The sequence below is a fragment of the Pelobates fuscus genome, chromosome 5 (assembly GCF_036172605.1).
Source record: "Pelobates fuscus isolate aPelFus1 chromosome 5, aPelFus1.pri, whole genome shotgun sequence".
Lineage (NCBI taxonomy): Eukaryota > Metazoa > Chordata > Amphibia > Anura > Pelobatidae > Pelobates > Pelobates fuscus.
In genome coordinates this window covers 330490144-330502961 of record NC_086321.1, presented here as the reverse complement: position 1 = coordinate 330502961, position 12818 = coordinate 330490144, and the positions used below count along the sequence as shown (strand labels likewise).

General features: G+C 44.1%; 1 protein-coding gene across 1 annotated transcript in view; it reads right to left on the bottom strand.

The window, feature by feature from the left end:
- PPP1R16B (protein phosphatase 1 regulatory subunit 16B) overlaps positions 1–12818 on the bottom strand; it is an 80274-nt gene that overhangs the window by 12397 nt on the left and 55059 nt on the right. The window contains exons 7-10 of the mRNA XM_063455705.1: positions 10714–10839; positions 10352–10427; positions 9865–9994; positions 8838–8988 (exon numbers count right to left, since the gene is read on the bottom strand). Of these exons, the coding sequence (XP_063311775.1) occupies positions 8838–8988; positions 9865–9994; positions 10352–10427; positions 10714–10839 (483 nt within the window). The remainder of the gene's footprint in view (positions 1–8837; positions 8989–9864; positions 9995–10351; positions 10428–10713; positions 10840–12818) is intronic.

The window sequence follows — 12818 nt, the reverse complement described above, 5'->3', positions numbered from 1 at the left end:
GGCTCTCTTTACAGGAAGTGTTTATGGAAGGCTGTGCAAGTCACATGCAGGGAGGTGTGACTAGGGTTCATAAACAAATTGATTTAACTCCTAAATGGCAGAGGATTGAGCAGTGAGGCTGCAGGGGCATGTTCTATACACCAAAACTGCTTCATTAAGCTAAAGTTGTTCAGGTGACTATAGTGTCCCTTTAATATATCAAAATACATTTAGAATGACGTTATAAACTTATATATGTCTCTCTCTCTCTTTCTCTCTCTCTCTCTATATATATATATATATATATAAAAATAATTACATAAAAATATAAATAAATAAATATATATATTTAAATTATACAAATATGTTTATATAATATTTTTACATAATTAAGTAATGTCATTAATTACATTATGAGGGACGTGCCTGACAACTCACATATTCCACATAGTCCAGAGAATTTGGTTTGCAAACCCTATATTGAACCCTGTAACTTTCCAGGACACCATAAAACCTGTACATGGGGGTACTCTTTACTCGAGAGACTTCTGAAACACAAATATTAGTGTTTCAAAACAGTAAAACATATCACAACGATGATATCGTCAGTAAAAGTGTGTTTATTTTTGCATTTTTCACACACAAACGGCACTTTCACTGATGATATAATTGCTGGGATACTGTTTTACTGTTTTGAAATACTAATATTTGTGTTCAGCGAAGTCTCCCGAGTATAACCATGTACCATGTACAGGTTTTTTGGTGTTTTCAAAAGTTACAGAGTCAAATATAAGGCTTGCATTTCCTTTTTTTCACATTTAAATTTGCCAGATTGTTTATGTTGCCTTTGAGACTGTATGGTAGCCCAGGAATGAGAATTACCCCATGATGGCATACTATTTGCAAAAGTAGACAAGGTATTGCAAATGGGGTATGTCCAGTCTTTTTTAGTAGCCACTTAGTCACAAACACTGGCCAAAATTAGTGTTCAAATTAGTTTTTTGCATTTTTTACACACAAACAAATATAAACACTAACTTTGGCCAATGCTTGTGACTAAGTGGCTACTAAAAAAGACTGGGCATACCCCATTTGTAATACCTTGGGTTGTCTACTTTTGCAAATGGTATGCTATCATCCAGGGCCGGTGCAAGGATTTTTGGGTACATAGGCGAAGATGTATTTTTCCGCCCCCCCCCCCCCCCCATTCAAAAATAACATTCAAAAATAACATCTTCACCTATGTGCCTCTTAACCAGCCCCTCTCCCCGTCCATTATTGGTCCCCTCCATTCCCTGTCCCTTAGTGTTCTTCTGACAGTCACACACACTCAATGACAAACACAGAGACTCACTGATCTGACACACACACACTGATTGACACTCATTGACAGACACACTGATAGTCACACACAGACTCAATGACAAAGATACTCTCACTGATTTGACAGACACTCACAAACACACACTGACAGACACACACACACATACACTGACACACTCACATGCAACACTCACACAATCACTCACAGACACACATACACTCACTCACGCACACACTCACAGTCACTCACAGACACACATACACTCACTCACGCACACACTCACAGACACACATACACTCACTCACGCACACACTCACAGTCACTCACAGACACACATACACTCACACACACACTCACAGACACACATACACTCACACACAGTCACTCACAGACACACAGTCACTCACAGACACACATACACTCACAGTAACACATACACTCACTCACGCACACACACAGAGACACATACTCACAGACACTCACACACAGACACTCACACACAGACACTCACACACAGACACTCACACACAGACACTCACACACAGACACACACACACAGACACACACACACACAGACACACACTCACAGACACTCACTCACAGACACTCACTCACAGACACTCACTCACAGACACTCACTCACAGACACTCACTCACAGACACTCACTCACAGAGACACATACACACTCAGACACACAGACACTCACTCACACACTCACTCACACACTCACTCACACACACACACTCACTCACACAGAGACACATACACACTCACAGACACACAGACACTCACACACACACAGTCACTCACACACACACAGTCACTCACACACACACAGTCACTCACAGTAACACATACACTCACTCACGCACACACACACAGAGACACATACTCACAGACACTCACTCACACACACACTGACACTCACATACAGACACTCACACAGACACTCACACACAGACACACACTCACTCACACAGAGACACATACACACTCAGACACACAGACACTCACTCACACACAGACACATACACACTCACAGACACACAGACACTCACTCACTCACACACACTCACACACAGACACACACACACACAGACTCACACACACACACACACTCACAGACACACACTCACAGACACACAGACACTCTCACACAGAGACACATACTCACTCACAGACACATACACACAGACACTCACTCACACAGACACCCACACAGACACACACACAGACACACACACACTCACTCACAGACACACAGACACTCTCACACACACTCACTCTAACACAGACACTCTCACACACAGACACATCACATACATTCACAAATTATTTTTATAAATAAATAATATCCACCCAGCCTCCCTACCTGGAGAGCTGGTGTGGATCATTCCCTGGGGTCCAGTGGGGCTGCTGGGCGGCGTGCGGCTGTGCTGCGATCAGGCGCTGCGAGGGAGCTCTAACCTCTCTGCTCTGCTCCCTCGCGGGCTGTCTGCTGATGCCGCGGGAGCCGGAATATGACGTCATATTCCGGCTCCCGCGGCATCACTAGACAGCGCGCGAGGGAGCAGAGCAGAGAGGTTAGAGCTCCCTCGCAGCGCCTGATCGCAGCACTGCCGCACTGGGGGCGGAGATGGTGGCCGGCAGGAGGGAGAGCTTCCCTCCTGCCGGTCACTGAAATCTTGCGCCCCCGGAGCCGGTGCGCCCTAAGGCGGCCGCCTGTGCCGCCTTATGGACGCGCCGGCCCTGCTATCATCGAGGTAATTTTCATTACTGGGCTACCATACGCTCTGAAAGGCAACATGACCAGTCTGGCAAACTTCAAGGTGTATAAACTGAAAATGTAATGTGCTATATTTGTCCCTGTAACTTTCCAAAACACCATAAAACCTGTACATAGGGGGTACTTTTGTACTCGGGAGACATCGTAGAATACAAATATGTGTACTCTATTGCAGTATCATGACATGATTTCATATTAAATTATGTTTAATATATCAATATTTGATGTGAAATTAAGGCCCTGTATCTCCTGAACAAAATTATATATAATAAATGCACTTAAAGGAACACTATAGGGTCAGGAACACAAACATGTATTCCTGACCCTATAATGTTAAACCCACCAGTTAGGTGGCTTGTCCCCCCTTAAAAGTTAATAAAACTCACTTTATTTCCAGCGCCGCGCTGGTCTTTCTTCAATAAATGTCTCTATTTTTCATACTACATACATTGATACTTTACGGATAGATCTCGTATAATTCTGAAGTATTTGGATTTTACATTCAGTAATCGTATGTTACCTGTTATGTGGCTATACTGCACTGCTCAATGTGTTGGGCTTTACAAGTCAAAAAACACGTATGCCATTTGGACAGTGAATTGCACGATAGTGTCATGACTAATATAGATCATTTAATTCTGAACGAAAATAAAGAATACAGCCCTAGGCTATACATATCTAGGCTGGTTAGTCATGAGAGCAAATATGAAAACCCAGTCTAAGGAAGGACAGGTGTAAGAAATTGCTCCCAGCTGAAATTAATCAGATCTTCTTATGCAGCACTGGGCAAAGCAAAAAATACACAATGTACACTAATCAGTTACAACATTAAAACCACCTGCCTAATATCGTGGAGTTCACCCGCATGCTGACAAAACAGCTCTGATGCGTCAAGGCATGGACTTCACTAGACCTCTGAACGTGTCCTGTGGTATCTGGTACCAAGACATTAACAGCAGAACCTTTAAGTCCTGCAAGTTGCAACGTAGGACCCCCATTGGTCAGCTGCTTAATTGGATTGAGATCTGGAGAATTTGAAGGCCAAGGCAACACTTTGAACTCTTTGTCATGTTCCTCAAACCATTCCTGTATAATTTTTGCCATGTGGCAGGGTGCATTATCCTGCTGAAAGAGGCCACTGCCATCAGGGAACACCATTGCCATGAAGGTGTGTATGTGGTCTTCAAAAATCTCTAGGTAGGTGGTACATGTCAAAGTTAAATCAGCATGAATGCCAGGACCCAAGGTTTCCAAGCAGAACATGGCCCAGAGCATTACACTGCCTCCACTGGCCTTCCTTCTTCCCATAATGCATTCTGCCGCCATCTCTTTCCAGATAAACAATGCACACATGCCAGGCCATCCACTTGACCTAAAAGAAAATGTGATTCATCAGATCAGGCAACCTTCTTCCATTGGTCCATGGTCCTGTTCTGATGCTTGAGTCCCCTGAAGGAACTTTTAGCACATGGGTACTATGACAGGGCTGCGGCTACAAAGCCAGATATGCAGCAAACTGCGATGCACTGATGCATTGTTGTTGATGCAATGTGTTCTGACACCTTTCTATTATGGTGATCATTAAATTTTTAGCAATTTCAACCACAGTAGCTCTTCTGTGCATCAATGAGCCTTGGGTGCCCATGACCCTGACGTTGTTGTCCTTCCTTGCATCACTTTTGGTATGTATTAACCACTGCATACCAGGAACAACCCACAACACTTTCCTTCAGATCATTTCGTTTGCTAATTTTTCCTGCTTCCAACAAATGAAATTCAAGAACGGACAGTTCACTCTTTGACCGGTGCCATTGTAACAATACAATCAATGTTTTTCACTTCACCTGTCAGTGGTTTTAATGTTGTGACTGATTAGTGTATATGTTTGAAGAGGAATGTTTGTTTTACTATTAAAAATTGGATTCACTACTGAGTTTAATAGTCTCTTCACTAAACTTTCTATACAGACAATTTGTGAAACAACAAAAATCAGAGGGATGTGATTGATGGCTGATATTGCCAGCTGTGAAATGGACAGATCATTTTTAATAGTCACATTTTAGAGCAATTCTGTGTTGATGCTTGGGGGGTACAATTTATTTAATCTACCTCAACATAAAAAGTTAACCTACGAGTGGTTTTATTGTGGTAAACTGTAAGCTTATTTTAGAGTACTCACAACCTTCAAGTTCCTTTTTGGCTCATTTGTTTGGCTGATCTTTTTTGGCTGATTCTTTTGGCTGATCCTTATTTGTGAGTCCATTTATTTTGGTGGCGTTTTATGAATAACAATAATAACAACAATAATAATACTAATATATGTGTGTATATTTTGCAGTGGTTGCCAGTGACCAGAATACTTGCACACTTTCACCACTAGATGGCTCTACTGTCTTTAGGCTGATGAAGCCTGAGTTTGGTACTGAGTTTTTAAAAGGAGAGTTTCCAGAACACAATCATTGGGGAATATGTATAAAACGAGTCATGTTCTGAAAAGTGAGGTACAAAAAGTGAGGTACTGGTGATTCCATTCCTTTTCCATGTTTTCACCACTTTTCAGAACGGACACATAACCCCCCATGTTTTTGCAGACACAGAGTACAATGTTTTTATGCTCCAGCAAAACAGTCAAGCCCTCTAGATGCAGGGCTCGAGTCCTGCAGGAACGGCGTTCCTGCACTTTTTCCAAAGCAGGAACGCCGTTCCCGCTAGTGATCCTGCAGGACTGGCCCAGGGGGTGCAATGTCGCTGTGCTGCCTCATTTCTCCCAGTCCCCAGCATAGTGCCGCCCACAATGCACTGTCTGCTGCTGCTGCTGCTGGTGGTCTGATGGCTGTCAAGATGCAGGCGATGTGCCTGCTCACACTACTCTCCCCTGCGGTAGTTTAGTGAGGAGTGAAGCCTGCAGTGGGCGGGGCATTTAACTTCACTTCCTGTCAGGCCCTGCTAGAGGATTACCGAGCAGGGAGGAGTAAGAAGATCTCTTTTCAGCTACTTACACCACCAACAGTAAGTAGCCATGTTTTATTTATTTTTTCATTAAATAATTATATATCCAGCACAGAGCTCCACAGAGATAAATCTTATAGTTCATGTGGAGCTCTGTGTTTTATTGGTCCAACAGTGCCACCTCACTTGTATTCCTCTTATGCTTCCTCTCCCCTAAACACTAACAGCCATCCCTCTCTCACCCCTATTACTAGCAGCCATCCCCTTCTCCCCATCACTAGCAGCCATCCCTCACTCACCCCTATCACTAGCAGCCATCCCCTTCTCCCCATCACTAGCAGCCATCCCTCACTCACCCCTATCACTAGCAGCCATCCCCTTCTCCCCATCACTAGCAGCCATCCCTCACTCACCCCTATCACTAGCAGCCATCCTCCTCTGCCCTATCATTAGCAGCCAATCCCTTTCTCCCCTATTACTAGCAGCCAATCCCTTTCTCCCCTATCACTAGCAGCCATCCTCCTCTGCCCTATCATTAGCAGCCAATCCCTTTCTCCCCTATTACTAGCAGCCATCCCCTTCTCCCCATCACTAGCAGCCATCCCTCACTCACCCCTATCACTAGCAGCCATCCCCTTCTCCCCATCACTAGCAGCCATCCCTCACTCACCCCTATCACTAGCAGCCATCCTCCTCTGCCCTATCATTAGCAGCCAATCCCTTTCTCCCCTATCACTAGCAGCCATCCCTCACTCACCCCTATCACTAGCAGCCATCCTCCTCTGCCCTATCATTAGCAGCCAATCCCTTTCTCCCCTATCACTAGCAGCCATCCCTCACTCACCCCTATCACCAGCAGCCAACCCCTTCTCCTCCCATCACTAGCAGCCACCCCTCTCTCACCCCTATCACTAGCAGCAATCCTCCTCTCTATGTTACCAACAGCTAGCATCCTCTCTCCCTCCCATCACTTGCAGCCATTCCTTATCTCCCTGCCATCACTAGCAGCCATCCCTTATCCCCTATCACTAGCAGCCATCCCTCTCCTCCTCTCATCACAAGCAGTATATGTCTATGTATGTCTCTGTATGCCTTTCGTCTGTTTGTCTCTGTATGACTGTGTGTTCCTTTTATGACTATGTGTCTGTATGGTTGTGCCTTTGTGCATGTATGTATTTGTACCTGTATATCTATGTCTGTATGGTTTGGGAGGAAAAAGCCAGGCAAAGGGGCTTGTGGTGGGAGAAAGAGACACAGAAAGTGGTGGTGCAAAGAAAGAGACACACAAATGGGCTGGGGGAAGAAAGAGACTCAAAAGGGCTGTGAGGAGAAAAGAGAAACACAAAGGTTGTGGTAGGAAGAAAGAGATATACAAAGGGCCTGGAGAGGGAACACAGAGTGTGCTGGGCCCCCGTGTGCAGCGGTTGGCTCTCTCCACCATACCACTGGACCACCAGGTGATCTCCCCCCTCCCTGGCAAGGTAAGAAGCAGGGAAGGGGGAATAAAAAAATATGAACACATAAATTAAAAAAAATGCTTCCCCCCTATCATCCAGCACACACACACACACACACACACACACACATCATCCAGCACGCACACACACACATCATCCAGCACATACACACACACACACATCATCCCGCACACACACACATCATCCCGCACACACGCATCTTCCAGCACACGCACACTGCATTCATTACACACAATCTGCACTTACTACAAACACACTACATTCATTATACACACTCTGCACTCACTTCAAACACACTACATTCACTATACACACTCTGCACTCACTACATTCACTATACACATTCTGCATTCATTATGCACACTCTGCACTCACTACAAACACACTACATTCACTACACACTCTGCACTCACTACACACACTGCATTAATTATACACACTCTACACTCATTACAAACACACTACATTCACTACACACACTGCATTCATTATACACACTTTGCACTAACTACAAACACACTGCATTCACTATACACACTATGCACTCACTACAAACACACTACATTCATTATACACACTCTGCACTCACTACAAACACACTACATTCATTATACACACTATGCACTCACTACATTCACTATGCACACTCTGCACTCACTACAAACACACTACATTCACTATACGCACTCACTACATTCACTATACACACTCTGCATTCATTATGCACTCTGCACTCACTACAAACACTACATTCACTACACACACTGCATTCATTCTACACACTCTGCACTCACTACATTAATTACACACACTCTGCACTCATTACAAACACACTACATTCACTATACACACTCTGCACTCACTACAAACACACTACATTCACTACACACACTGCATTCATTATACACATTTTGCACTAACTACAAACACACTACATTGACTATACACGCTCTGCACTCACTACAAACACACTACATTTATTATACACACTGCACTCACTACAAACACACTACATTCAATATACACACTCTGCACTCACTACAAACACACTACATTCATTACACACACTCTGCACTCACTACAAACACACTACATACATTATTCATACTCTGCATTCACTACAAACACACTACATGCATTATACACACCCTGCACTGCACTATATGCATAGGAGTATAAATTATTTAATTTTTTGGGGGGGGGGGGGTTGGGGGGTGCGGGAATCTTGGGTGAGTTCCCACACTTTTTCCCCCAGGACTTGACCCCTGTCTAGATGCATGTAGTTAATGTCAGCCAGTGATGTAATTTGGTACCACTTACTCTCTGTAAATCTGGGCTGCTCTCCTCCTCCTCTTGGGTACCATCAGGATCTTCTGCAGAAACCAGACACTGCCACACCACAGCCTCCTTTTCATATTCCCGCCTATAAAGGTTTGTTCGCTCAGACAAACTGGCACGACGTACAACCTTCCTGTGAGAGGAAGAGATCAAATAGAATGTTAAAGATAACATTGGTAGGGTTGCCACCTTTTTTGGAAAAAATACCAGCCATGCTAATTTGCATAATTAGATATATATGCGTGCCATCACAAGACACAACATCACCTGATGATGCATAACATCTCTGGGAGTGACATAAGAGAAAAAAAACACATTTGGAAAGGGAAAATACCTTAAATCACTAATAAACTACTTACAAGGTGTCTGACTGCATGTATCATTGTGTACATGTAGCAGTGTGTGTGTGTGTGTGTATACTGTCAGAATGAGTGTGTGTCATTGTCAAAGTGTGTGTCTGTCATTTTTGTATACTTTGTCTAAGTGTATGTATAACAGTGTGTGCATACTGTGTATGAATGTATGGGGCAGTGCGTGTCACTATGTGTCTACTGTGTCTGTATCATTGTTTGCATATGTGTTTACCTAGAGGTGGATATTCTGGCTTCACTCCCAGAGTCTGGTCAGAGAAAAATACCGGCCATTATGATAGTGTTAAATGTCAACAAATAAATAAAGGTTCAATAAATGACAGAGAGATCCCTCTGTCTCCATGTCCACTGTTTGTTTGTTTTTTGTTCCAAGTTGTACTTTAACAAGCACTAGCTACTAGGCCAAAAAGAAAAAGAAAATAAAGAAAGAACACATAAAACATGTCCTACCAAGCTAAAATAAATAATGGTTACATCGATTCTATTAATTTAATTGTATGTAACGCTTAGAAGCTGATTTGGAAGCAGTACAGGCCATATAGCTGCATCTGTATGCCGGTGTCAATGACATGGACCTGTTCTTGATCTTGTTTACATGTAATGCCCTCAATGCAATCTAATGTGACTTTATTACTTACCCATGACTCCCAGTGCTAGAGCTCCTCCGACTCAAAGAGGACTTGTTCTTCTGCTGGGATTTCATAATGAGGTCATGTTTGTGCTTCAGTTCCAGGAGCAGAGAGCGGAGCTCCTCATCTTCACAGAGATCTTATTAGAATCAGGCAGGTTCAGAAAGAGAGAAACAAGGAACAGAACAATAAGGTGCACTGTACAGCATAGTACTTACACTCCTCCAATTAAAAAAGTATCATGCCCACAGCATGATATAGAAAACAACATAACTGCCAGTGTTTAGAGGTTGATGATTGTTTCAGCAAATAATTAATAATATAAAAATGTCAGTAACTGGAGAGAGGTTTTCACTTCAAATGAACGTAAGGAATAAAGTGAATGAAGAGAGCTGATATAAGAGAAATATATTTTAAAATATGTGGTTTGAATGTACATCATGAATGCTCATTGTTGTAAAATACAATACAAAAATAAACAAAATACAGGACTCACCTAGTGGTGTTTCCTCCAGGGAAGTTTTGCTGCTCAGACTGGCACCGTGAGACACCAGGATCTCTGCCACATAAATCTATAATAGACAATAATAGAAGCATTTATTAATGTCACACAAGCTAGGCTCTACTACCCGTAAAAATATAAAAAAAAAACAAAACAAAAAAACATATGAACCGTATTGCTTAATCAGGAGTGGAAAGCAACCTTCAACACTTCTAGATGTTGTGGACTACATCTTCTCTGATGCTTTGCCAGCAATATAGCTGTAGGAGCATTATGGAAGATGTAGTCCACAACATCAGGAGTGCCGAAGGTTGCCTTCCCTTGAATGCGGCAAATTGAGCAGATGCACCTCTTACCTGCCCCCAAAAAGCTGCAGCGTGTAGAGGTTCCCAGCTGTCTGAATCTTTCACATCAACCTGCGCCCCATTTTCAAGCAGGGTTTCTGCCACTTCAGCATACCCCCGAGATGCAGCTATATGGAGCTGGAAATACAATAGGGCAGTGGTAATGTCACTTTATTAATATCAGAGTAAAAGGAACCAAGTACGGTCCACATCAGATGCTAGAAAAACCAGGGCAATCGGACACAAGTAGGCTACTGGAACAAACCATTTCTTGACACAAAGTGAGAAACTAGACCTGCTTGACTGGTACGACAACAGCAGACGCAATGAGAGGGGCTACATACCTGGGAACAATAGATGAATAAGAGAACATCATCTACACCAGAGGTAGGCAACCTTTGGCATTCCAGATGTTGTGGACTGCATCTTTCCTAATGCTTTGCCAGCATTATGTGTGAGAGCATTATGGGATATAAAGTCCACAACAACTGGAGGATGGAAGGGTGTCTACTGATGATCTGCACTAAAACCAAAACAGCTAGTTACACAATGGTTCAACATAGTCAATCGGAAACTAGTGTCACACGTTCACAACAGAAGTCAGATGGACAAGATCATGCAAAAACAAGCATATATATCTGTTCATAACAATTCCTTTATGTGATAAATACTTTAGATTCAACACATAGCGCCACAGGTAGTACGGCCAAGTAGCTCCCCATCCTTAGGCACTGAAAACGAATGCAGACAAACGCATTTCAACTGCGTGGGCTGGGTGCCTCGGGGCCGCTGGAAATTAACACTCACACCCCGGGGCTACATGACGCCCCACAAAATGGACTCACGGTGAACATAAGATCGGGTCCCGAAGAGGTATTGGGCCTCCTTTCACCCATATACCCTGATCGCGAGGTCGAAGATTGTACATAATTCCCTGTCCCTACTGAATCACATTATGTCTACCCCCCTGCCCCGCCACTAACCAGACTATACCCTTCTACCTCTACCCCCCCAAACGCATCGCAAGGCACCCAACACCCGATGGTATGGGAAGCGCACAAATGTGCAATAGGGGGCTACTATATATCAGTGTGCACACAGCGAAAGAAAGACAAGACAAGACATAACAAATCACTGACCTGGTCACACAAATCTTAAAGGGACTCTCCAGTGCCAGGAAAACATATCTGTTTTCCTGGCACTGCAGGACCCTACAGTGCCCCTATCCCCTAGCGTCACCCATAAGCTCACACTAGGGGAGACTGTGGAGGTTGAGCAACCCCTGACCATCGAGGACCTTCGCGCGGCCCTTAAGAACTCCAAAGAACCCCGTGCACCGGAGCTGGACAGTCTCCCGCTGAGTCCTCGCAGCACCGTTCCCCATACAAAATGGCACTCGCCAGGGCTGTCCCCCTCCTGTTTGCCCCCTCTCTAGAACCGTTTTTGGAGGCGGTCAGACAGGGCGGGGGAATCACCGGGTTCCGTGCCGGACGGGGGAAGCATTGGGTAGCGGCTTATGCCGATGATATGCTGTTCTTTCTGGAGAACCCACTGGTCTTCCTCCACAACCTCCTAAAACTCTTTGAGCGGTACGGTCAGATGTCTAACCTGAAACTGAACTTAGATAAGTCGGACGCCCTGGCCATCACTCTCCCATGGAACCTGGAAGACCATCTGCAAACATAATTCCATTTTTGCTGGAACAACGCCATGATCCGTTACTTGGGCACGTAGCTACCTAAATACTTGACGCAAACATATTCTGTGAACTTCCTCTCTAGCCTGAACATGCAGAAAACCGACCTGCAGAGATGGATGGGCCTATACATTTCATGGTTTGGCCTCATTAATGTGGTCAAGATGAATAACTTACCGCAACTCTTCTATTTCTTCCAGGCCTTACCAGTGGTAATTCCTAGGGCCTTTTTCCAATTAATAACAACTGCAGTCCGGAACTTTGTGTGGAATGGTAGAGCTACTCGAATATGCCAAACTCAGTTGATTTGCCCGAAACACTCAGGCCTCATAGATTGGCATGTCCGGATACCGACTAAACTTTGGGTCCCCATGGAGACCCAATATGCGGGAGACGCTATACCAGCGAAATTATGGCTTGG